This window comes from Drosophila albomicans, chromosome 2L, assembly GCF_009650485.2.
Source record: "Drosophila albomicans strain 15112-1751.03 chromosome 2L, ASM965048v2, whole genome shotgun sequence".
In the NCBI taxonomy this organism is placed as follows: Eukaryota; Metazoa; Arthropoda; class Insecta; order Diptera; family Drosophilidae; genus Drosophila; species Drosophila albomicans.
Window position 1 is genome coordinate 8,431,155 of NC_047628.2, and position 27,429 is coordinate 8,458,583.

General features: G+C 37.6%; 4 protein-coding genes across 4 annotated transcripts; 2 read left to right on the forward strand and 2 right to left on the reverse strand.

Annotated features, from left to right (window-relative positions):
• Positions 1-732: 732 nt before the first annotated feature.
• On the forward strand, positions 733-2,084 carry LOC117565417 (zinc carboxypeptidase A 1-like). Its single transcript, XM_034244502.2, has one exon. It carries the CDS (start codon positions 740-742, stop codon positions 2,039-2,041), a length of 1,302 nt encoding a protein of 433 aa, XP_034100393.2. The 5' UTR covers positions 733-739; the 3' UTR covers positions 2,042-2,084.
• A 318-nt stretch (positions 2,085-2,402) lies between these two features.
• LOC117565410 (pickpocket protein 11) lies at positions 2,403-5,545 on the reverse strand. The gene is made up of 6 exons (XM_034244496.2): positions 5,073-5,545; positions 4,712-5,014; positions 3,647-4,110; positions 3,422-3,587; positions 2,781-2,881; positions 2,403-2,709 (listed from the first exon to the last, which is right to left on the reverse strand). Exons 1-6 carry the CDS (start codon positions 5,543-5,545, stop codon positions 2,591-2,593), a joined length of 1,626 nt encoding a protein of 541 aa, XP_034100387.1. The 3' UTR covers positions 2,403-2,590.
• A 28-nt stretch (positions 5,546-5,573) lies between these two features.
• LOC117565421 (pickpocket protein 11) lies at positions 5,574-8,660 on the reverse strand. The gene is given in 5 exon segments (XM_034244507.2): positions 5,574-5,786; positions 6,367-6,473; positions 6,540-6,675; positions 7,379-7,634; positions 7,637-8,660. Coding segments are annotated over 5 exon segments (1,668 nt in total). The 5' UTR covers positions 8,633-8,660; the 3' UTR covers positions 5,574-5,613.
• A 10,563-nt stretch (positions 8,661-19,223) lies between these two features.
• LOC117564248 (inositol-trisphosphate 3-kinase homolog) lies at positions 19,224-27,364 on the forward strand. Its single transcript, XM_034242950.2, is given in 5 exon segments — positions 19,224-19,970; positions 24,716-24,856; positions 25,908-26,008; positions 26,083-26,201; positions 26,204-27,364. Coding segments are annotated over 5 exon segments (1,392 nt in total). The 5' UTR covers positions 19,224-19,637; the 3' UTR covers positions 26,902-27,364.
• The last annotated feature ends 65 nt before the right edge of the window (positions 27,365-27,429 follow it).

The window sequence follows — 27,429 nt, forward strand, 5'->3', positions numbered from 1 at the left end:
TTGGTAATATACCAAATTAGATTATTTCAATAATTAGAATATTTAAAGAAAAATACCGCATAGTTTTGATTTTATTAAAAATTGATAGCCGGTATATCACAGTCGAGTACACTAGAGCTTTCTTACTTGTTTAGTTTTATTTTGCTAGAAAATTCTAAACAAAATAATGTTTTCCAACAGAATTTGATTAATTATTCGACCAAAATTGTTTAAGCATTTTGCATTGAAAAATAAAGCCTTCTTATTATGCTTTTGATTCTATTAGAAAATGCTTTCTAGATTGTATTACGTGAAAATCCCCTTTTAATGCGACTGGCCTTTGGAAACGTATATTTGGTTTCTTGATTGCCACTCATTCATTTATAAACTGATAGACGGCCATGATTAAGCCCATTTGTTTTACAACTAGCGTAAACGTAACTTTTTTTTCAAACATTTACAAAAACATTGTACGTTTCCAATGGAATTTTGACGCGCCCCCAACAAATATATACTATTTTGTCCCCTTGATTTATGCCGAGAGAATCGTAGCATTGATAAGTTTGGGACGCAAATAATTTTTTTTTCAGTTTTATTCATTTTTTTTTATGCTTCCAAAGGTGACAATGTAAGCCTAAAGGTTATAAATAAAATTTGGCCAACTGTCTTATCGCCGCTTATCAGATACGTTATGCCCAAAACCCCGACCATCTATATAAGTCAAACAAATGCTCACAAAGATGTTATACCAACGACAGCCATGTCGCTGAACAAGTCTCTGCTATTTGCTCTTTTCGGCCTGTTGGCCACGCTTGCTGTTGGCCAAGCGGAACGTGTCCGCTATGACAACTATCGCCTCTACAAGGCCAATTCAGCGAACGAGGCTCAACTCGCCGTGCTGAAGGATTTGGAGGGTTCCTCCGACTCCATCCTCTTCCTAGATGGTGTGCACATTGTGGGTAAAGATGTTCAGATGGTTGTCGCTCCCCACAAGGTGCCCGATCTATTGGACCTGTTGGGCAGGGCTGAGATTAAATACGAGCTGCAATCGAAGGATTTCCAAAAATCTATGGATGAAGTCGACGAGAAGGTTGCCATCAAGGGACGCGTTGGCATGACGGGACGCGCCGACGACCAATACAACTGGGAACAGTACTATGAATTAGAGGATACCTACACCTGGATGATTCAGCTGGCCAGGGATTATCCCCATGTTGTCACACTGATTGAGGGTGGCAAGACCTATCAGCGCCGTTCTATTCTGGGTGTTAAGATCTCCAAGAGTCTGTCTGAAAAGCCCGGCATCTTCCTGGAGGCTGGCATTCATGCTCGCGAATGGATTTCTCCCGCCGCTAGTACCTTCATCATCAACCAGCTGCTGACCTCTGAGGTGGACTCCATCAAGGAGTTGGCCGACAACTACAACTGGTACGTCTTCCCCCATGCCAATCCCGATGGCTATGTGTACACTCACACCACGAATCGCTTGTGGCGCAAGACTCGCACTCCCTATGGCAGCTGCTTTGGCGCTGATCCTAACCGCAACTGGGGCTTCCATTGGAACGAGGCGGGCGCCAGCGATAGTGCCTGCTCTGAAACCTATGCCGGTCCCGAGGCCTTCTCTGAGATCGAGACTTATTCGCTGTCGCAATACATTGCTTCGATAAAGGACAAGATTCAGCTGTACATCTCGCTCCACTCTTACTCTCAGTATCTGCTGTATCCTTATGGCCACACCAATGAGCTGCCCGATAATGTCAAGGACTTCGAACAAGTGTTTGATGCTGCTATCGCGGCTGTCTCGCAGCGCTACAACACCAGGTACACTGGTGGCAACGTCTATGATGCCATCTACCCTGCAGCTGGTTCCAGCACTGATTGGGCTTATGGCACTCAGGATGTGCGTATGACTTTCTGCTATGAGCTGCGCCCGTCCTCCAACTCCATCCTTACTGGCTTCAGACTGCCCGCTGAGCAGATTATTCCCGCCAGCGAGGAGTTGCTGGACTCCATTGTCGCCATGGCTACCGAGGTCAAGGCTTTGGGCTATTTCGATAAATAAACGACTTCAATTGTTGTCCATATATAAAACTGAATTTTATTAATTATTAATTAATTAATTAATTAATTACTTTAACTGGTGTTGGAATGTGTACACATGTCATTGCATTTGTGCATTGCGAATATTGTGACATGGGTTTTACGTTATTGTTTGAATCATTTGTAATTATCAACTTTCGCATTTCGTAGGAATTTTGTGTAGAGCAATAAAAACCATGTGATTGATACTAAGTTAAAAATACATTTAACATACCCAATAGATAGATGCTCTTTCGAAATTTATTTGCGATCACGATCTACACTCTGCCCACACATCTAATCAAGTATACGCATAGTACGTTTCAATATCTGTAGTCAGAAATTCGTTATAAATACAATTTGCTGGAGTATAATAAATTTATTAAAAGAAATTTACAGCAGATTAACTTCGAGTACGTGTCTTGATTCTTGGGCAAAACCATTTTGTGCATTGCGAAATTTCCCATTATTGATTATAGTAAGGCATTCACGTAATCTACAGTGAACTGTATTGATTGAGATTATTTGAAATTTAGTCTCTATCACGGTTGATGTAATTGAAAATAGGACGAAATGTAAGGAAGTAAACAAATTCGAAGGCAGTGACAATGCTGAAGCCAAGAATAAGACCCAACAGGCCCCCAAATGAAGCTGAGAATAAGGAATAAAAAAGAAACAAGTTTTAATAGATTTCTATTAGATTGAAAATATACTCAGCTTACCTAGTGCCGATAGCCAGTTCTGAAATATTTCCATGCGGTATCGAGTGGACATCAGGTCGCTGAAGAATACATGAACCAAAATGCTATCTGTTTGACTGGAGCTATGAATGGTAAAATAATTTAATATATAATAATTGAAATAATAGAAAAATAAATAAGAAAGTTACAGTGGAGTGTGCTCGACTGTGAGATACCCACTACCGTTTTTGAATAAAAGCAAAATTAAGAAATGTATCAAATTAATATACCGAAGATACAAGTTTTTCCTAAATTACTTCTACATTTTTAATTTGATCTCAACCAATTTTTTAGCAACCATAAAGACTATACTTATTATTGTATGTACCAAAACTGTAGCTTACCCTTGTTATTGGATTTACGGTGCGAAAGTGGGCAAAAATTTGAAACCAACTTAATCTGCTTAGAAAAATAACAGGTACTGTCGAAAAAAAATATATATATTATAGTCTCCGTCATACAAACGGACGGACAGACAGACGGACATGGCTCCTTCGGCCTGTTACATATATGTACATTTCCTGCAGGCACAAAGTTATAATACCAATCAATTCTTTGGGTAGCGGGTATGATAAACACACTATGAAATATAATGAAATGTGAAGAAACAAAATGAGACTTGCCTGCTACTTCTTCTGCTGGAGTAATTAACCTCTAATCGGCCCATGGTACTCTCGGACACATACAAATTGGACTCACAATCAGGGAGACAATCACAGGGAAAACTGGTTGTACGACGAACTCTGGAGAGCGACGCGCCCAGGTTCGCCAAGGCACGAGAATAGAGACCTTCAGTGCGAGAAATGACAAATAATAAAACTCAATCAAATTTAATAATTCTCGCTTACGTTTGCTCTCAATAATGCAGTTTAAATGAAGAACTCCGCACACCTTGAAAGTGCCATTGTTGGCCACATAGGCGGGAAGGCAGCCGCAGATCTCCAGAGTCATTCTCATTCTGCACTCGAACATGCAGTTGATGAACGAGTATCGTCTGAGTCCATCTAGCTTACGCTCGTTGCCAAAGAGGCAGTTCCTCCACTTCAAGTCCATGCGCTGTATATCCCTAGTGGCATATGTCGATTCTGGATTGATGCGCACGAAACTTTCTCGCGTGGAGGTTACCACTTTGGACTCTGCGTTCTCATCGGGAAAATTATGCGAATTGTGGATGAGCAGGCGAAAACCAAAGCCGCTAAAGAATGTGCCATAATAATCGGCGACCATGGGATCAAGGAGCACGGAAAGTCCAGTCGGATAGCCACACCCCGTCACCCGATACGGACGCTTGGGCACCTGGTAAGCAATCTTTCTGTAATTCATACAAATGATTAATTATTAATTATGAATTCGGGTCTATAAATAGCTCGCATTCTTATGTTTGCTAATTGGAGTACATATAATTATAATGGCTGTTTTATTTTTGTGTATTGTGTACATTTTTAATTAAGCTGATTTATCTGCGTAAATAAGTGAGAAATAAATTCGTAGATATCTGAGACGCTGTTTTAATTGGTTGGGTATATATGAGTGAAGTTTATTTGTATAAATATTTTGTTTGACGTCATAAAGATTTTGAGTATAAAAAACGACGGAAAAAAATCTTTAACATTTTATGAAAAATAGAAAAAAAAGTTATTAATCTTTTGTTTATCTTAAGTTTCTTTGCATGCTAGATTTGTGTAAGTCAAGTCATATCACTAAGTTTTAGTATTTAATAGTACAATGGAATGAATGACTTGGGGGTTTAAAAGGCTGTTTAACTCAATAAAAATTTTAGAAATTTATTAAAAAACGGTTTACAAATGAACTTTACCAAAACTAACAAGTAAGAAGTCGAGCACACTAGACTGCGAGATACCATTTTGAATAAAAGCAAAATATTACGGTACATTACATTTTCATCTACTCACGTTGGAAAATTATTGGTCAATGCAGCAAAGTAGTTGAAGCTGCAACAAGTGCCCTCCAGTGTCATAATGCGTTGAAAGAGACTCTCGCATCGTGTGTTGATGCCCTTCCAGATGCAACGAGAGATCATCTCCAGGCAGTCGGGTGAGAGTTGTTTGCTCAGCTCCGTGAGAGTAATATTATTCATGTTTAAAATATTATCGTAGATCTGTAGGGAATCGTTGCTAATGGTGTTGCCCACTGGGAGTAGCGTTAGGTTAAAAAGTTGCTGCAAATGCTCATTAGTGACGTTGGGTGGCAGTTGCCTGAAGAGAAGGTAAAGGTATTGAAAATCATATTATTTTCTGTATACCCTCTACTTACATATTTCGCATCAAGTTTAAAGCTTTGGTCTTCGAAATCTTGTTGAAATTGCAAATCGTTACAGCCGGAAAGGGAATATTCCAGGTGGGAAAATGCGAACTCTCGATGACAGTCACCGTTGGCGTCTCACGATTCGCATACAGTGAAACTAATACCAGAGATATGGAGGCAATAATGGCAGACAAGACAACAAACAACCAAAAGAAACGTTCATTCCTGCTAATATCCTGGCGAGTAATGTAGCTAAAGCCATGCAACGATGTGGTCTGACAATAATTTCGCAGACTTTCCGTGAACCAATTCCAAATAAGTCGCAGCTGATAATATTTGAAACGTCGGCGACTGTGGCCATGACTGAGCACTGAGAAGGTAGCGGTGCTATTGCTGTTCCTGTGGCCTTCCAAAGACTTAGACATATGCTGTTGCGATTGCACAACGCGTAGATCAAAGATGTGCCGCTTCTTGAACGCCATTTCATGCACTTTTCACTGCCAACTGATTTGTCTTTGCTCAGCAAATTGGGCTAGTTAGTGAGCTCGGCCTAATTACCATTGGCCGCCTGTTCGATTTGACGACGACGACGCCGCAGTCTATAACGTACTCTCTGTCTGAGTAGCCAGTTGCAAGTGGGTCGCACACACACGAAGAACACCAGCTCGAAGACGGACACGAAACTGCAGCCCATAAACAACCCCGTGATGCCGCCGAAGGTGCCTGTCCCCGTTGTTAAATGATATACACTTAATTAATATAGGTCTAATAGCTCGTTAGACTCAGCAGAACAGTCCAAATCCTTGATAATGTACAAACAAATATTTCTTTGCTGAATTGCTCAATAATATCAAGTGTTACAGTACGAGAAGACCTTTTTTTTTGTAAAAATTGAACACTTAGTTTGATTGGGAGAGTTAAAAAATTTGATTCAAAGCATTGATCATAAATATTGTAGTGAGGTACAGCTAGTAAGTGTTTCGTTTAAATCATTTCTAATACAAATACATAATCTATGCATGTATTTTTGCTAATATTTAAATGTTTTTTTTTTAGCAAATAAAAAATACTTAGACAAGCATTCTTGTCAAGAAATAGTAATAAAACTGTCTTAACTAAATTTCACTTCAGTTTTAAAATTTAAAAAATGGTTTAAAAAAATAAATAAATTAAATTGAAATTAGCTTTAATCTAATCCTATAGTGTCTTTAAGAAATTCATATTATTTTCTATTTTGCCTATTTAAAATTCTAGTTTCTTTCTGTTTTTAAGTTCGTTTTATAGCAGTTATCACAGTACTTGCCTATGAAGGTCAACCAGTTCTCATAGACATCCAAGCGCAATTGCTCTGCGCTCAATGAGTCAAAGTAAATGTGCACAACCAGCTCATCGGAGGCATTAAAGTTCTGACTGTGCGAGCGGAATAATTAATATGATAATTATTGTATGGACGGCCAATAATAGATATTCACTTACAAGAAGCCATCATTATTGACATTAGTCATAGATTGGCTGGCATCCAAGTTGGTCACATCGCTGTGTACGTCATAACGATAAAACTGGCACGGAGGTAAACAGTTGCAATGCGACTGAAGTTCATCCCAGCTGAGATCTATAATAAACATATAATTTATTCATTAAAAAGAGTATGTTAAAAAAGAAAATGTTGTTCACACTATAAAACAATTCTCGACATTAAAAATATAAAAAGTTGTAATACATTTTACGTTTGTAAAACATAATTTCATAATTCATAATTTAGATAACTTTCCGCACCAATACTATATATATAATTTTTCCAACTATCACTTTTGTTCACATTACTCTCTTTTACTTATTTAACACTAAATTTTGTTTTCTTTACAACTCATGCACTGAATCCATGTATTTTTGTTTTAAATCAACTTTGGTCCACTATCGCTACCCATTTTCAATAAAAAGGAAACAGTGCAGTATACTAAATTAATATACTGAAAAATATTAAAATATATCAATGGATATATTTGGTATATCGATAAAACATTAAAAATATACTATATAATACAAAATATACCAGAATTTACAATATGTCCTTTATGGGGTAAAACATGACTCTTTAAGCCTCTTCCACTCATTTGCTAAAGGTACGATGTTAAAATACCCTACTCTTCCATAGGCACCGGATTTAAAAAATTCTCATACATATTTCTCATTTGAAAATATTTCCTAAATGAGTCGTTTTACTCAATTAGTTAACTCTGAGCATTTGTAAAATAAATTCTGATCTACGATTTTGAGTTTGTGTATGAAATATATATGAAAGGCTTAGTTCTTACCTTGATCCTGGACGCACTTGTACTGCCCGACTGGACATTGGGACCAATACCACCTGCTGGGCATATAGGGAGGAACACAACCACACTTCTCAAAGATTCTCGCACTTCTACATTCGGCTACACAATTGTCCTGACTGTAGATGGAGAATTGAAACATCTTTCGTTCATTGGGCAAATAACAACGTCGCTGTTCGATTGGCAGACTGGCTATATAAGAAGATGCATGCGTTTCATAAGGTTTAAGCATCAAATGAGACTCTGTTGCTTTTGGTAAAAAGACGCGTTGTGTGTTGCATCAACTGTGGTGCCGGCCTCGTGTATAAAGAAATGGAAACCAGCTGTGACAGCCGAAGAGCTGCCGTAATCTTCGAGTTTTGTGGCCAGACGTATAGTTAATCCTTTCGCTGATTGGCACGACGTAAGCGAGCACTTTGGCTGTCCCATAAAGCTGCAACAACGTCCTTCACTGTAGCTCCACGTAGTGGCAAACAGATCTTTGCAGCTTTGCGTCTCACCCTGCCACAAGCAAGTCAATAGTTGAGTTTCACAGAGTTGTGGCGACAGTTGCTCCAAAACCTCCGACCAAGTAAAGTTTAACCAGCTCAAAGTATTGATCATTGACTCGTTAACTTGACCTAAATTGCGTTTAGGTAACCACGGTAATTTCTGCAACAATTTGCTTGTCACATCCCACTCCCTAGCCTTGCTAAAGAGACTTCGCTTAGAGATACGATTCGAGTCACAAATAGTGAGAGCTGGAAAGGGAATTGAACGTTCACCACTTGGTTGCATTATGCTTTCTATGTAGCGTATTGTTGGCGTCTCTGCACTCCTGCCATACGACATGATCAACACGAGCAGCGAGAGGACCACGGCAATGCAGATGAAGATCCACCAGAGCACTCGCTGCCACGTCTTCGCGCCCACAAATAAATGAAATCCATGTATGCTGGACATTTCGCAATATATCTCGAAGCCAGTCTTGGGTTTGCATAGTCCATCATCGTTACGCTCTCGCAGAAAATTCAGGAACCTTGGCAACGGAACTTGCTCTAGTTTTTTCGACAATTTTGAGCGACTCTCTCGCAACCATCGCACGAACTTGAGACGTTTGTAAATCTTGAAAAACTGGCTTTCGGGTTTTATAGGCTTATCAAAACATTGTAGCGCCGTTGACTTGTGAGGTTGCTTGGGTCTCAGATACTCCTCAAAGTTGATTAGATAAATGGGTTGCTCTAGCTCTTCTTTTGACATTGGAAATAGCTGTTGGGTTTATTAATAAACGACGTGATGAAAAATAATGATGTGTGTGATTATTTTGGTTAACAATTAAAAATATTATATTACACATTGTCTACAGTGATTCACAATTTCATAAAATAAAAAAACTGTGTTAAAAATTATAAGTGGTTATTTTTGGCAACATCAAAGACGTAATCAAAAATTATATTCTGAATATTTCAAATCAATCAAAACAAAAATATATTATTTAATTAGTTTTTTTCAATTATAGTTAGTTTTTATTTCTGCATGAATAATATATAAGCGAAAACTTACGAAATATTAATGATACTAATATCATTTTATACTATTTCACTTTTAAATAACTGCTTAAATATAATAAAATAAAATTTGTTATAATAGCAAATATTTGCAACAGAAGTGAGTAATTACTTAAAAAAACACAGAAAAGAAATATTCAAAGCTAGATGGCATAATATCATAACAGTTGTTAACGCTTTGATATTCGCCGCGAATGAAATAACCATTAATTTATAAATTAAATATATTCTTTAATATTTATTACGCTTTTAATAACACTTGAGTTACACGATTAAACGCCTTTCGATTCTTGAAGTATTCTATTCTATAAGAGCCAATTGGGAATGCTTTATATGCAAAAGTCGCTGCGATATTGCCAGGCCCCCAAAAAATCAATTATCCACGCGCCAATCAATATTAAGTATACGTCGATACGCCTTTTAGGTGTTAAAATTATCTGTAATAATTCGAAAGTACTTGCTCGACGTTTGATTGCATATTGCCTCCACACGCAATCAGAAGAGTGCATCTATTGTTAACTTCACACCTGAAATATAGCAAACAGAAAACAGAAGAAATAACAATTAGCCATTTGTTTATGAGAAGGTGGGAAGTCCGGGCTAGCCAACGATAAGCATGGTAAATATCTATTATGATATAATTGTTTACAGTCACATTTCCTATTCTTAATTGTTGCCATTGTTGCTGATATTACATTGAAAGTCTACATTGTTTTTATTTAACTAATGAGTTCACGGTTGCTGCACAATGCACACACACCCATTCCTCGAACAAAGCCATAATAGACGACTCTATCAATATTTAACTACATAGGTAATACTTTTATTTAAATACTATTTCTAGCACAACAATTATGCACTTTCTAATTATGGATACATATTTACATAATCTTTGCACAGAAACGAGTATAAATATCAATTCTGCATTTATATGACAACTTAAAAAGTATTTTTTTTGTGAAAATACGACAATAGCAACATTAAACGAAAAAAAATATTTGAAATATTTATGCTTAATACACCCGCTACCCATAAGGAAGAAGGTTATCGTAACTTTTGGGCCTACAGGAATTGTATGTAACAGGCAGAGGGAGGCATCTTTGACCCCATAAAGTATATATATTCTAAAGATATGACTTTGTTTCCATGTCCGTCTATGAACACCTACGATCTCAGAGACTATACAATAATAATTATTATTTGTTTTTGTCAGCCCAGATAAAAATTGTAGAACATACGATTTTTGGCACATACAATAATAACTATTATTTTTAAAATCAGATAAAAATTGTAGAGGTTTCAGTGTTTTATACAAAAATGGTGTGGATTTATGTTTATGTCTATTTAATATAGGTTATCAGAATATGTAACCTCCAATCTTAACATTTATGACTATATATGATAGCTCTGTCATGTAGTTCTTATGCAATATTTTGATTCAGGTCTGTATCGTCAGTGCCGTTGATATCAAAGCTGTAAATATTTATGTTTAATTTATTTCTATTGCTATTGTGTAGAATGTATATTGAATACATCTTAACATTTTGACTATGTTGTGATAGCTCTGTCAGTCAGTTCTTATGCAATATTTTGATTCAGTTCGTATCGTCACAACCGTTGATCATCGAAGCTGCTATCTCTTGTCAATCACTGAGATATATTTACATATAGTAGAAATCACTATAAACCAAACTCTGAGTTATTGTAGTCAATGCTGTAAAAGAAAGAAAGCAAATGTAGACAAAGACAGTGCTATCAAGACTGAGTAAGACAGAATGAGGAAGTGGAGTCATGCATGAATATGAGGGCGTATATAAAATTGAAAGAAATCCGGAAGTGGAAAAGAAAATGCGGAAGAAATATTTTATTGGTTTCACTTATTTTGCATATACAGATGTAATGAATTATTAAACAATCAAATGTGAAACGTTATTCAAAAATTCAATATATTCAAAAAATATAATAAATTGTATGTTTGATGTAAAAAATCTTTAATGCTAATAATTTATCTATAAATGATATTTTTATACAAAAATGAACTCATCGACTTAGATTAATGAATGATAATTGAAAATTAGATCATGCTTCACATTATTTATTCTTCAATTTGATTTTAAAAGAACTGCTGCATACTTTTAAGCGCAACATAAAAAGTCGCTGGCTCGTGTAAGCAAATATTTGAATGGATAATATTTACAGAAGACTCTGCTTTCGACTTGGTCAAATATTTGGCTTCTATGAAAAACTGAATGCCATAAATTTTCGCCGAATTGACGTTCGCATGGCTTTAATTAATTATATTTTTTGTTTTTTCATTTCTTTTGAGTATATTATGGCTTGGCACACGGCGCAAGGTTGCCCAAATATGTACACGGTTTGTATCTCTAATGATATTTTAATAAGTATTCCGTGAACATTTCATTCATTTAGCAGCCACGTGCCCGACAACGCTTGTCTGTATACCTACAAACAAATATATGATATATATACGTATACTATATACATTACAAAATTATGTGTTCGTTCCGATGTCGTGTGTCGATAAGCCCCGTTCGACAGCCGACAATCGACAATCGATCTGAGCTGGTTTGCACTGGAAACTCCAACTGCATTGCAATTGTATGCGCATTGTAATCCTATTGAGTGCCCCAAAAATATAACTTCAAGGGAGACCCTAAAATAAGTATGAGTATAAGCATTAACGGTAAACATAATACCATATTGCGTCACTTGAACGGTAAAAACCTGCATCGGACTGCAAGCTGACCGACTGACGTGTCGCGTGAGCTATTTTTGGAACTGCGCCTTGTAAAATTAAACTTTTGATAAGCCGACGACTCAGTTTCAGATTGCGCTGTCTCTCCGCATCTCTCTCGTTTGATCTCTCCATCTTTCTCTTTTTTTTGTGTCTGCTCATCGCCCCCCCCGCAGCGTATTTTTGTTTGTATTATCAGACGTTGATTTATATAGACGTATCATCATAATACGAAACTGGGGCGAGGCTAATCTTTTCGTGTAATTGACGCAAATTGAACATGATTCGATTTTGCGAACTTCTGTTGTTGTTGATTTAAAAACGTATCGTCCATCTATCATTCGACTTAAGTCGACTCGACTCTGGGCAACGCCATTTGAACCTGAACCCACCACCGAACATAATACCCACTGAGTCAGCATTATCCAGGTTCTGGAAGAACGTGCTCTATTGTATTTACATTTAACCCAATCGTGTCATTCGCTTGTTGCTGAAGGTCGTAAATCTTTTTTGTGATTTCCGATTTGAGTTCAATAAATCGTCTGATGAATATTATATTTGCTGAACTGGACAGTTTTACAGATGCCACGCGCTGCTTTCGAACATGCGATAGATCAATTCAGGTTTGCGATAATTCCTTAGAAAAATATACTGATTAACAATTAATGATTGACGACACTATCTTAAAAAGAGTTATACTGAAATTAGTATGAGCAAAATACATATATCATTATTATATTCTAAATAAATTGTTTTCTTTAACTTCGATATTTAAGTTTTTCTTATGTGAGTTGTTTTGGAATTTCTTTTTTTTATGCTCAATTAAATGGCAATGTGCGAAATTTCAAGGAAAATTTGAAATTGCGCATATATTTTTTTAAGTAATCAGAAATCCTTTCATATTTTGATTATTGCACAGAGGTGTGCTTTTAATTGTTTTCATTAAATGTTAATAACAATTTTCTCAAGGTCTGCTTTGAATTCACGCAATAACATTAAAATTCTTTGTTTATCGAAAATACTTGTAATAGGTAAATACTGGAAAAATTTCAGCCTTGCGGCCACTTGCTCGAAATAAATAAAAATATTTTGTAGGATGACAAATGAACGATTAAATTTCTTCGCGCTTGATTCAGCTATTTTCATGAGATAAACAATAAAGCGCAAATAAGATTGGCAGCCTTCTCTTCTCGGTTCTCATGTAAACAAATAAAAAGTACTTTTTAATCTCGTGATTTAATTGTTGCCAAATGATTCTAAAAGCAAGAACTAGACCAGATTGAGATTATTTACAAATTGTGAGTGATTGGTGCAATCGCAAATGTTGTTTTCCCATCGTGTTCTCTTGTTTGGTATCGTAGGTTCTTAGCTCGTTTGATTTAGATCAACGTTTGAAATGTTTACTCATATAGTATAAACGTAAATAATACGATTTTGTTGTTTTAAAAATGTATTTATATTATCTTTTTTCTTTCGTTTTTTGTGTGTATTTTTACGATTATTTTTTGCACATTTCGCCGTGTTGTTTTTATTTAACTTTTCTGCTCTGGCATTAAATTTGAGCATTTTATTTGGGCGTGACCTTAGATTAGCACATCGGCACTCAGTGTACATATGCATATATATCTCTCTAGGTACGTCTATAGCGTGACTTTTTTTTTGTATAATTTTTTTCTTGAACAGTTCTTATCAATGCGGCTCGCGCCATTCACATTCACATGTTACCAAGCTATTTTTAACATTTGACAATCAAACAATTATATGAATATCATTTGGATTGTACTGAGGGTAGCAATTCAAATTAGCAGGTTGATAGCCTCAAAGCAGGAAAAAAACAAGTGTATTCATAGTACTTTCCCTATCAGTAGTGCTTGTTACCAGGGGTAGGACGTACAGATAGACTTCAATATATATATTATATATTTATGGTCTTAATGGCAATGTTTTGGAATTTTCGCCACAATATTCCATTCATTGAATTTTTACAAGTCTCTGACGCAGTTGGTCAGATTATTTGTTAAAATACTCTGTAGAAATACTACAAAGAGTTGAATCCTAAGCACGCTGCTTAATTTATTAAATATTATCTGCATGGTTGAGTACCGCGTATTATTAAGTGGAATACATTCAAGTGGTCATAAGCAATCGCTGCTCTCACATTTTAATGGCCATATTGTTATCAATGACGTTAATCATCAGCCCATATACGACAGTTTCCTCGAAAATTGTCAACAATCTTTTAACGGGGAATTTAGTTATGATGACGCAGCGAAACCTCTCCAATCCTAAAGCGCCAAATATTTTTTTGGAGAATCTTTTGGATTTACGTAGTTGCGGTTGGAAATGCGTATGTCTCGACCAAACGTCAATCCCGTTTTCCGTTTCGCAGTCAGGTGACACATATATTCATTTAAGGCATCTCAACATTTGCTTATGGAATTATACAAAAGCCTTATATAGCCGGCCAATTGACGCATTAATTAGTGCTCTAAGCGATCTGGTCTAATGCTTTGAATTTCTTGGGTAAATATTCTAATGAAATGCAACGATTATGTTAAGTTTTAGATAAGTGCAAGCAGTAAATTATATAAAAATGTGATGAGTTTATTTAAAAAAAATAAATGCTATTTACGTATTCGGAAATAAAATAGATAATTTGTGGCATTTATATTAGGATTAATGAAATACTAAGAATTAAAATAAGAATGGAAATAAATTAATTGAATCCCAATTATATATATATATTATTATTATATACATATATAGTTGATGAAAAGTGCATAGGAAACTGATTCTGCCACTCAGCATGAGTTGTTATTATTTATTAAACAAATTATTACTCGTCACAGTCGATCGCCATAATAAAAATGTATTCGTTAATGTACAAATATGGGAATAATCGAAATGTCGAAAATATTTGGTATCATCTCGCAGAAAATATGCTCGAATTTTATTTCAATACATGTTTGCTTCCCGAAGATCAGACTAACGGTATGGCGCCGGCTGCTCACCAACCAAAAAAAAAAAACGAAAAAAGAAAAAAATTAAAATCAAAAACGTGTACTCAAATATTCTCTATCCAAACATATTTGTATATCGAGTTAACGATCGTCTATACGCACTCACGCATACATAGACACAAGACACCCACACTCTAGTGGGAGAGCTTGAAGCTCGCAGAACAAAGCAAACATGTTAATGAGGCAAACTTATTGTTATTGGTATTGTTGGAGCTTAATACTATGACGTCAGTAAAGTCATTGAATTATAAATTAATAACGAGCGCCATGTTCGAAATTATATCAAACATTTTGTTCTGTTGTGCGTATTAACAACACATTCAAAACATGAACAAATAGTTCTGCTAAGCCAACTAAATATGTTTTTTATCAGAGCGGAAGACCGAACGCGCGACAGAGTCAACGAAGCGTCGCTACCTGAGCGAACTATTAAGTTACAGTTATGACGAACGACCATCTTACTGCCTCCAATCCCTCCCTCTACCCACTCCGTCTTAGTCCAGAAGATAATTGCGATGCGCGCTGAATTTGCTGTTGTTGTTGTACTTGTTGTTGTTGTTGTTGTTGTTATTGTCTGAGTCCAACTGCGAGTCGGAGTCGGAGTCCGATTTCGATTGCGATTGCAGGCCCGTGAGCTACGATAAAGTCGCGAGATTAAAAAAGTCAAGTGACACGCAAATGCGTCAATCGAAAGCGCAAAAATACAACAAAAAAAGTAATATTAAAATTATAAAAATCAAGCAAGAAACGCTTAGTATTTAACTGATCGAAAACTTAATACACTTTAATATGTTTGCATCGTTTAAGAGCCTTTTATAGAATTTTAGAAAAATAAAAAAAATATGTACATTTCAATTAAGAACAATTAAATCAACCTAGACATTATTAGAATACAACATAAATATTAATATATGCAACTTTACTGAGAGCATATATAACAAAATGGTTAAAATAATTATTATTAATTACCGGAATATATCAATGAACTTAGTATTGTTAATTTAAGAGGCGTCAAAACAAGCAACAATACTTATATTAAGTATACGCAATGTTGTTGTCTGTTTTGACGTCACTTAATTGTAAACGCCCTAATTAATTATCTTGAAATTACTGGAGTATTTCCCTGTGTTATAATTTGAATTAATCAAAATATTTGTTGCTTATAATTTTCCTTGAATTCTCTTTATATAGTATTTAAAATTGTTATACACAATGAAATTTTTAAGGTATTCTTTTTTTGCAGGGTATATAAAAGCAAACGTCAAACGAGATTGGTGTTGACGGTAGCATAAATCTGGGAGCTTCAGCTTGAGATTGAGCTGGATTGCTGGAATCTCAGTCTCTTTGTCTTTGCCATTGTCTGACGATGGCCATTGAGAAGCGCAGAAAGCCACTCGACTCCACTCCACGCGTCACTCGAAGCTCTGCCTCCATTTCCACCATCCACCATCCGCTCTCCGTTCTCTGTTCTGGCCGCGATTCTCTTCCAGTGGCTGCTGCTGTTGCTGCTGATGATGATCATGACAAAGAAATGTCAGTAATCGTTGATGTTCCGTTTGTTTGTTCCAACGAATTCCCTCCCATTCGTTTTGTTTCTCCCAGTAAAAATTACGTTTGACGTCAGCCGTTTGAGGCTTGGGCTTGGGCTTTTCTCATCGTGGACTTCCACAAAGTGTGATGCTTATTCTAAAGAGAAAGAGATAGACAGAGAGAGAGAGAGGGAGGGAGGGCAACAAAGAGAGCGTTACAGCTCGTTGTACTGTAAATGCTATTCAATCAAGAGATCTGAGACATCGATAGATGTGGCTAAATTGGAATGCAGCCCCCAACAATGCACTTAACGTTCCAATGTAATGCTCGACGTACGCGAGGCGAGTATTATGAATGAATTTGATTCAAGCTTGACGATGAATAGCTGCACATATCACTTTAAATTCATTTTTCAACAGAAACTCACATTCTATTGTTATATATCGGAACTAATTCCGAATTCTTTTTGTACTACTTCAAGAACATAGAGCGGCAGAGTCTTTAATGCTATCAAGTTCAATTACCCATAGCGGTAAAAAATAATATGATGATGTTTTTAGTCACAACTTGAATAACATCTCAGCTTATTGTTCATTTAAAACGGGCAATTCTAAGAACAGCTGGCAAAATACGTATATTTAAATCGGTACTACTAAGTAGAGAAAGCATTCCAGTATTCATCGCTCTCTGACATTAAAAGTAACTTATATTTCTAGTCAATTTAGTTCCGTTAACTTTAGCTAGCAACAAATTATGACATTTAGTATTTGGGTCTTTGAACTTGGAATTCTTTTAGAAAGTTCCGTAATCAAAATCTATCATGGGCTTTTAACATTTCAAAATAGATAGACATTTTTGAGACTTGAAGTTATTTATAGTAAGTGCAGTTGGTGAAATGAAGTAAAAAGTGAATATTATTTCTTGGGTGTATTGTAAATTCATTGCATTAACTGCGCAGCTTGTTTTGGAGTTATTTTGCCTATTAGTTGTCAGTAGTAGAAAATTGGGACAGCTTCCGCTGGACTTGTATAGAATTTCCATACATGTTGATGTTGTGCATTCAGATTGTTTATTAGAATTGCACAGCTTCTATTATTTGAATGAACGTATTCCCAATTGCCCAATACAATACATATACATACATTTACACTTAGCTCCGGTCACGTGCAAATGTAAGATCTGTTATTATCTGCTGTTTCTGTTGTTACTCATTCCATCGTTGCCACGTTGCAGCGCTGTGTTGTTCTGCGCTGTGCTGTGCTGGCAAAAGTTCAATGCATTCGGAGAGGGTTCTTGAGTGTGGGCCGTAGACTTGCAAAAATTTGCATTGCCATTGGCTTCGCCTCGCATAACAATGGGAGGTGTTTGACGTATGTGGTTGCCATGTGGAGCAATTCGAACATATAACATGCAACAGCGACTCGACTGGCAAATGGCAAAAGGCAAAAGAAGTCAAAGTAGACACTCAACTTGGGGGTTTGTATGTCACTCAACATTGGCTCGAAGACTCAACTGCGGCTGCGGCTGCGACTGACGCACGTCGCGGCCCCGTCCCATAAATATTCGTATTTTGCACTCTCCCTTGCGATGGCCATGAACCGCGTTGGCCTGGTGCGGGTGGCAGGGAGGTGGGACGCCTTTGGCAGCAAGGAGGCAAGCAGAAGACAATGACAGACAGCGAGAGAGAGAGAGGGAAACTGAGCAGCACATAGAGCTCAAGAAACTGGCGCAGATCTTATCGATGTTTGCATAATCCCCATTCCCTACCAAAAAGCTGCGCAGATATATTTCGTATTTTTGCAATGCAGATCAGACCATGCCATCCCAAGCCATACCCCGGGTATGTCCCGAGTTCAACAATTTCGATAAACAACTCCGCAGACAGTTCATTGTCTGAGTCTGACCTTAGATGGCGCCAAGTGATCGTCGGGATGACGGTCTATCTTCTATTCTAACAACAACCCCAACTTATCTAATTGCGACGCAGTTGCGAGTTACGCAATAAAAATATTCCAGGTAAATGCATTTTGGAAAATGATGTGATCCTCAAGCAAATAAAATACAAATTAAAAAAACTTATGAACTGAACGCATAACTTCCATTCAATGATTGAATAACGCGATGCAAATAAACTTTATAAATTATAGATTTATAAGAGATCAGAGACAAAAGAACTTAGAACTAGATATGTATGTAGATCACAGCATTAAATAATCAGATGCTATTGGAGGATCAGTTTGAATCAATCGACGGAAAGCTTTTTTAAACAGAATACTAAGCTGAAAACAGAAGTGATAATACTATTCATTGATAATAACTTGACTACCATACTGTGATATATAATTTATGTGCATATTTTCTAAGCTTCAAGAGTTGATTGAATCATTGGATTTTCTTGTGGATGACCCAATAGTTTCAGTCAGATTCTAGATAATTAGCCATAATTTTGACAATGTATTTATAAATAATTCTACATATATATTTGATAAATATTTTTATGGGGTAACATTTCTGGTTTCTCTCGTTGCCCCGCCTTTCTTAAGTATATAAACGTGTTAGGAGAGGCTCTCAATAATAGATCGTTTGAGATAATCCCCATTCCTTTTGGGGAAAACTGTCCAGCTCCTCTTTTAGCTTTCGACTCCTCCTCTCTATTCTTCGCTCTCAACACATGTTAGGAGTCGATATTTTTTTATTTCTATGCATTTATAGTAACTTTGATGCCTCTCATTCTCTTCATATTGATCAATGCTATCCTCGCTCTGTGTCTGCGAACTGCGCTCTCTCACCCACACACTTTTGTTCTCTCTCATTCACACCTCCCCCCTCTAAGTGAGCTGAATACTCCATTTCGTGGCGCTCTCGGAACGATCGCGTAAACATTTCGTTCGTCTGCTCAACCCGAATCGTTCGGCTCGCTTTGTGTTGCTCGTCGTGTGCTTCGTTGTTTCGCTCCAGCACAAAACTGACAGGCATGTGGCCAAACCAGTTAGTCGTCACACAGAGCAGCACGCGAAAAGCAACGCTTAAACGTCTCCAAAACTAATACAGAATATTAACGTGTATGCTTCGCGTTTATTGTGCCAAAACCAAAAAAGAAGAAGAAACAAATATAATTGCAGTCGAAACAACTGTAAAGCAAATGTGTAGTTGTGAGCAGTGCAAGAAAGTTAAAGCAAAAGCAATAAGAAGAATGCGCTTAGTGTAAAGAAAGCGCAACGGGACTAGGAAATACTACATTAAAAGAAAATGCAAATTTGTTGAGCATAAAGCAACAACAGGCAACACAAATAAAGTATCATATATATACGAGTTACTAAAACAGCCTCTCCGCGTCGATCGCCAAACGAACTCGCTGTTAACCAAGTGCGATAACTAGAACTAAAAGCTAAATGACTATGACTTCAACAGTGCTGCAGCGTCCAGTAACGACAGCAACAACAACAGCGACAATTGTAGATAAACAGCAAACAGCAAAAGCAACAAAAGCAGCAACAACAAGAAGTCGCAACACAATGGCCTGGTCTCATGAGAAATTGCGTTTCTCATGCATCGATAACATTGGCCTGAAGCAGCTGTGGAAACTGATTGCATTGGACACAGCTCCCAATGGGACAGCTTCCCCCACTAGCAACAACCACAACAACATCAACATCAACAACAACAATAAGTCTGGCAATGTGGAACAGCCTAAAGACAGCAACAGCAACAATATTAACAATGAGGTAAGTTCAACTGTGGCCGAAAAGAAAGCTATTGCAAGGGAGTCAAACACAAAGCGACGACTGTGACGTCAATGACAGAGACAGACTGAGAGTAAGAGAGATATAGAGAGTAGCAGCCACATCCGTGTAGAAAGCAAAACATAGTAGAGAAAGTGACCCAAGCTTGCCTTCGTCACCTCCTCCCTAGTAACTCCGCAGTTCGCTGGCTTTTATCTGCATTATTTTTATCATTAAGTACGCTCGCATTATTATTGTTTGTTGAAACAACTGTTGGAATATTCTGAATGGCCCAAGCTATGTGGCGAGTAAACAAAGCCGCTGCCTCTGGAATTCCAGTAACCCACGTAACGTCAATTTGCATACGCGTTGATGCCTGGCGCTAATTAAGACAAAAGCAGTTGAAGCTGGCAACAGCCTCCCTTGAGCGAGATACTGCACAAAGTATGGTACATATATGTAGAGGGAGACAGCGATAGAGCGAGTGAGCCGCATAGAGCGTGCCCATTCAGGCTGACAACAAATCAATTCATTTTATTGAAAACAATTGAAAGGCTTTGATCATCATCATTTTGCATCATCAATTTGACTGCCATGTTTTTGCATAATAAAGATTGCTGTCTATAAAGTCCTTTTAAGCACTTATGACAGCTGCCAGTTTATTAACCTTTTCGACTGTGTGGCCTTAAAGACCAAGTTCATTTGCCCAAAAGGCTCAGCAGCTATTAACGGCAATCAAAGAAGATCATTATTTATTTTGTTTAATTTATGAATTGTAGTCTTCGGCATATTATAATTCCATGCAAATTTTCTGAACTTTTTTGACAGCTCTTTTGCCGGTTTCTCTCAGTGTACGATCACTTAAAAATGTTTAACTGTCAAGTGCAGCAGCCCACGCTGTCATCAGCTGCTAGACTCGCGGCTTTATCAGTCCCAGCCATAGCCATAGCCATAGCCATAGCATTTATTTCATTTAGATTTCAGCTTTATTTTGAATTTCGTATTATTTTTTTGTTTTTTGGTTTTTTTTTCGTGTTCGACATGGATCAAGGCACTTGATAAGTGCGCTTAGCTTTTGTGTGTTGCGAAGGCTGTCTGTATGCTAAAAAGTGGAGTAAAGTTCATGGCACTGCTAAATACCCTGCATCCATTCTGGTTAAACAAAAAAATTCCCTTCTTTTTAATTATATTTACTAAACCACAACGCGTCATAGTGCAAGTCCGACTTGACGCAGTTTCTTTTGACGGAAATGTTATAATGATTCACGCTATTCGTTTGCGAGTCACAATTTTAAGCTATAAGGAAAAGAAATTAATCATACAGATTTCGAATATTTGACTTTAATTGGTCGCTATTAGTAATCAACAAATTGGATTCCCATGTGTCGCGCTTGGTCTCACAATAAATAACACTGTTCATAACGGCTTCCAATGATAGATTTATGGTATCGCCATCTCGGATTTATTAGAATAGGATTGCCTCAAGCTTGAACCCGAAGCCCCGAACGAATCGCGTTGACCCTGCCTTCGTCTTTTTTTTCGCCTCGCTTCAGATATCGTAACTACGATGCGTTAACTTGGCGTTATGTTTTATAACCCATAACTGGTTTTTGTTTTGGTATATATATATGTATACAAATATATATCTATATATCCCTCTGCACCACGTTTCCCCCTCTTTCCCCTCAGATGCCCCAATGCATTGACGTCAATGCAAATAAAGCGACTTGTGACTTTTTTTTTTTTTGTTTACCGCCCGTCTCTGTGCAGACAACAGACACTCTGTCATCCCATTCGGGCCTAAACGAGGGCTGGCAACCACCTTCGATCCTGTTTTCCAATGTCAGGGTTGTGTTCTACAAAAAATACAGATGAACACACATCTAGAATAAAGCGGTGACTGAGTCACCTACACCTACAGGGCCGCAGTTGCCAGAAACTAGTTTTAACTGGGATCAAGTCAAGTGCGTTCGATGCCACCGATCCACCCCATACCTCTATGCCTCCCTACATCCTCATGAGGGCGATCTGTGGTATTATAAAGGTAAAGATAAAACAAAACAAAAAACTAGCTGGCTGAAAGTTTCAATTTGACAAATTCGGCAAGTTGATTTTGTTTAATTAACAGCTCAAACGCTTTGACGTCACGCGCATAAATTTGCAGCAAAAAAGAAACATTTTTTCGTATCTTTATTCTTTTGTTAGTGCTGTTGATCTTTTTTTTTTATTATTTGCTCTTTTTTTTTTTTGGTTTCTTTGAGTTAACACGTTCAGCCCCGGGGGCAATACAGAATTTTTAAGTAGTCATAAATAAACACTACTAAACTGTTAAGTTAGTTAAACAGCGCGCAAAGCTAAAAATAAACGGCGCGACTTAAAACGCGTGAGAAACGCGCGCAAGTTGCGCTTGCTCAGTGATGCGGATGATAAATAACACAATATAGTATGCTGTAATTTCTATTTACGATATTACATTGTTATCAAATGCGTCTGAGAAATGTCACATCAAGTATGTTAATTGTTGCGGCCTGTCTGTCATTCAAAATTAATACATTTTCTGCTTGTTTTTGTTCTCTTTTCTCTGATGAGCTGTCAAAAGGCACAATGAGGTTTCCAAACCACAAAAACAAACAGAATGGAAAAATAAGTAATGAAATAATTACATAAAAAGTCAAGTAAAAATGAAATAATATTGTTGCAAGTGTAATTATCAATGGCGGTTCTACACAGAAAAAGCTTTCGACATTTGCCTTTGTTGTGTTTAGCACTTCGTTTAAGGCCTTGTGCTAATTGTGGCCTTAAAATACGTACTAAGACCCCAATAACCATTACAGTCTACGTGCTAAAATGCACAAACTTCGGCGTAGTCTCCCATTAATGCGTTATACATATATTTCTGTAATTGCATTTTATATAATCTCATTGGGGTTAGAGTCAATGAAAAACGGAATCGATATGATCTATGTGACGTCTGTTCTATAATTAAACGTTGTCAACTTCTAACTGCCTTTTCTAACTACTCTATAGTGTGTCTATATGTCTGTGCTGTGCATGCCGATTTGTTAAGGTCAGTGCTGACGACACGACTTTTGGTGCTGTACTAAAAATAGAAAAATAGAAATAGAAATAGAGTTTTTAGCACTCGCATGCTGTTTTGCTAATCGAACAACTTCGCCTTAAAAATCAGTTTTTTGATTGACACACAATGGTCAGTCAGATTGATTAGCATTTAATTGCTTAATTAGTTGATTAAACGTTTATGTTTTATTAAGGCTATCAAATTAGTTCGTTTAGAATTAGAAACACGTTTATGTGTCGATTTACTTAATGAGTTTTTTTTTTAATTTGAAAATATTTACTTGCCTTAAGCACTAATGAGCTTTATTTATCGGATTGTGGCTTATGGTGAACCACTGTGCACATAGAAACCTTGGCCTAACCATTACTATCTAAAGCCGAAACGCAACGATAGGCGTTATCTTTATAGAGTACGAATATTCTCATATCTTAATGCCGCATTCATTTAGTACTCAAACATTTACCCACTCGACAGTCATAAAAGCGAAATGAAATATGACAGCTGTGTTTTGGTCACACTGTGATTACAGTGGGTCGCAGAAGGGGCGAAGCGTGATGAATTTGTGCCACATATGCAAATGTCATTTGAACTTACGTAAAGCCAAGCAAAGCAAAGCAAAGCCAAGCAGGACGGAGCGAAATAAATTAAAAACACAACAAACAAACAAAAACAAACTTGTGCCAAAGTTGATCCGAGAAAAGACGCAGCGCTATCGCATGTTGCGATAAGAGATAAAAACAAGGCATAGCGCGCAGAAAGATAACCGATAAGTGATGTGAGATAAGACTAGAGGCCAAAGCCCAGCAGCCTACGTGACTATAAAATTGTGATCTCTTCATTAACAATTACAGCACAGCAGAGAGCGGCACAGTTAGTTTTGAATCGATTAATTAAAAAAGATTTCCCATTCCCAGTTCAAGACTCGAGTTTCGAGTTTCGAGTTTAATTTCCGAGTTTTAGATTCGCCATTTGTCATAGCCAAGCAGCTTATAAACATATAACTCAATTTAAGCTTCAATAACAACAACAACACCAACAACAACAACGGTAACAACGACGACAACAACAAGATAATAAATACAAACAACTTTGCATACTAGGGGCACGTTGAAGAACCACACACGTCGATTGGGGGTATGATGAGTATGGGCTGAGGATTTGGAATTGAAATTGGAATCGGAATTGGAATCGGAATTGGAATCGGAATTGCTATTGCTATTCGAGAGGTGGGATTGTCACTGGTTTGGGCCCATAAAACAATGAGCCGTTTTATACGCCAAATGCGATTTGAAGGCAGCGCGTAAACAAAATAGATTTTTTGCACTTTGCTGTTGCATTCTGATTGTATAATTAACGAGCTTCGCTTTATTGCCGCTGCTGACTCACAAAGTTTCACACTTTTTTTTTGTGTTTTGTTTTTGCTACTAATTAAAATGTAGTCGAATTTCCATTTCACACCCTAGACGAGAGTGTTTATTGAGCAGTTTACTCAACAAACAACTCAGACACAGCATTTTTAGTACATAAAGTATAGAGGAGTACAGGGTATATTGCAGTTGAGCAGTTTTCAGTTGCTGACAGTCTTTAGTGCCTAGTTGTTAATTTGCGTGTTAAATTTTGTAGCCGTGCACTGACGTCAAACTCTTCCCAACTCTGCTCTAATTCACAGCGCCTAACCATACCCTACGATAACTGCGATAACTTGGCCGACTATTTGAGTCTACACAGAGCCGATCTGGCTCAAATGCAGGAGCCATCGTCAACGCCAACGAATCAACAGCGCATGTCACTGCTCAAGTTCTTGGCCATTGTAAGTACTTTATATCTGAGCTGAGTCTTTCATAACTCTTCAGTTCTCAGTCTTTAATGTTTAGTCTTCTGCCTTTCCCTTCGATCATCATTTCAATTGATGTGATATTTATGATCTTTACGATGATCAAGCAGTATTAACTTGGCTTAAACGCTTCCTGCTTGTAACCTCAGACAATAAGCGAGCGATTGCCAATGTTGCTTGCATTAATTTCACATTACAATCGTGGCGTGGGGCGTGGCGCAGCAAAGGGGGCGGCGGTGAAGTGCGGGTAAATTGCATATTAAAATTTTTGTTTGATTATTTATAATCTTGAGCAGACGGCAATAACTTTAATAATTCAACGCTTCATCGCACGCTATATAGAAAATAAGAAATTTGTCTGTTTCTCTTTCTCTCTCTCTCACTCTCTTTCTCTTAATTCTCTTTGTTTGCCTGCCGCTCTGTGAAACCAGTTTGATCAGATCCGCCTCTTGGGAGGTCTTGTCTCTAGGCTCTGTCGCTGGGGCGTGATATCGCCGCAAGTGTGAAAATGCCTTTATCAGTTCGGTGTTTGCACCCTTGCGATATACGATGTATATGTATGTAAATACATATGTATACGAGTAGTATATGGAATTTTATGTAGTCATTCGTATAGGCAAATGAACTTGAGCTATGGCTTTGAAATTGAATTTCATTAATTGTGGAATAATTGGCAGCATGTGACTATAATAATAATAATAACCAATGAAGCTCAAGTTCAACTTGATTGCAAAGACTCTGCTTAAAACTGTGATTAAATTGAATATTAACTAGATTTAGTCTAATAAGGGGTTCTAGGGATTCCCGACTGCATGCAAATTATATATTATTTAGTCCAGCACTCGACACTATTTTCATAATTAATGAGATCTCTTATTACATTGTACACTTTTTCGACCCGCTATTAATAATACAGAATACAGAAGCAGAATTTCGATTCATTTAGTTTTGCAATTCTGAAGGCAGTCAAATCTTTGCACTCCCCATCGATTCACAGTTCACTAATCTTTTATCTTTTTAATTGCAGAATGCTTTGGAACTGAGCGCCCCAGCCACGCCCTTGCTTTTGCAACAACAGACACAATCGAAGCCACACGGCTGGATGCAGCTCTCCGGTCATCCCGAAAGGTAAGCATCCACTTAATTCTCATCTCAGCCTTATGAAATCGTTGCTAATATCTGTTTTCTTCTTTCAATTGCAGCATTGTGCCCACATCGACAGGCATTGTGCGGAAACGGATCGTTGGCGTGGAGGATAGTGAGGTGCTTGCCTATCAATGGATCTCGCAGGAGCCAAAGACCTCACAAATAGTGCCCGCTTATTTGGGTTGCGTGAGATGCAGTCACAGCATTACATCGAGCTGCAGGATCTGTTGGCTGGCTTCAAAGATCCCTGTGTGATGGACATTAAGCTCGGCAGTCGCACATTTCTGGAGTCTGAGGTCAGCAACAAAACCATGCGCCCCGATCTCTATCAAAAGATGATCGCCGTGGATGCCAGTGCCCCAACGCAGGCAGAGCACGAGGCGCAGGCCATCACAAAGCTGCGTTACATGCTCTTCCGTGAATCGTTGTCATCGTCTCACTCAAAGGGCTTTCGCATTGAGGCGTTGCGTCTGCGTGGTCGTGCTCCTGTCAAAGATTTGAAGACGTGTCGCACCGGTGAACAGATCTCGCAAACCATTGAACAGTTCCTTGTGGCACGCAGGTCCGTGCAAAAGGAGCTGATCAAGCGGCTCAAGCACATGCGTTTGGTCATCGAGCAGTCTGCCTTCTTCAATCGCCACGAGATCGTTGGCTCCAGCATCTTCATTGTCTATGACGATCATCGTGTTGGCGCTTGGCTGATTGACTTTGCCAAGTCGCGCCAATTGCCGCCGCAGTTGAGCGTCAATCATCGTAGCCCTTGGACGCCCGGCAATCGGGAAGAAGGTCTGCTGCGTGGCATGGATGAACTGATTCGTTCCTTCGAGGAGGTTTACGCTCGCAGCAGCAGCCATCGTGGTTGCCTCAAGATTTAAATAGGTTGCCATCTGCATCTGCCCAGTTATCTGGCATTTTAAGACTGATTTGCACAATTAATTTATGTTCGGATCTGGATTCGAATGATTAATCGCCCCATTGCATCACCAGAAAAAACTTACACATCCCGCCAGGCTTTGACTATTTTCCATATTGGAAGCGTCCATCTAAGCGCTGGATTTTTGCACATTTAGAGAATATACACACACACACATACATACATTTATTTAATAAGAACGATTAGTATTGATCAACACCAAGCAGCATTTGTTTGATTGAAAACAGGTTTAATTTCCTTCATTTACTCTAAGTATTGCTATTTTGAAAATATGAAATACAACAAATGGAAATATGAATGAAAAAAGCATTAAGAATTTACCCACTGTGAATTTTTGTACACAAGAAATAAAATCTCAAGAAAATAAGATGGAAAATATTCCAATGATAATAATGAAGCTTCAACGTGTTTTTTATTATTTATTTTTACTTTACAGCTTTCAATTAAACTTGAGAATGTTCTGCATGGG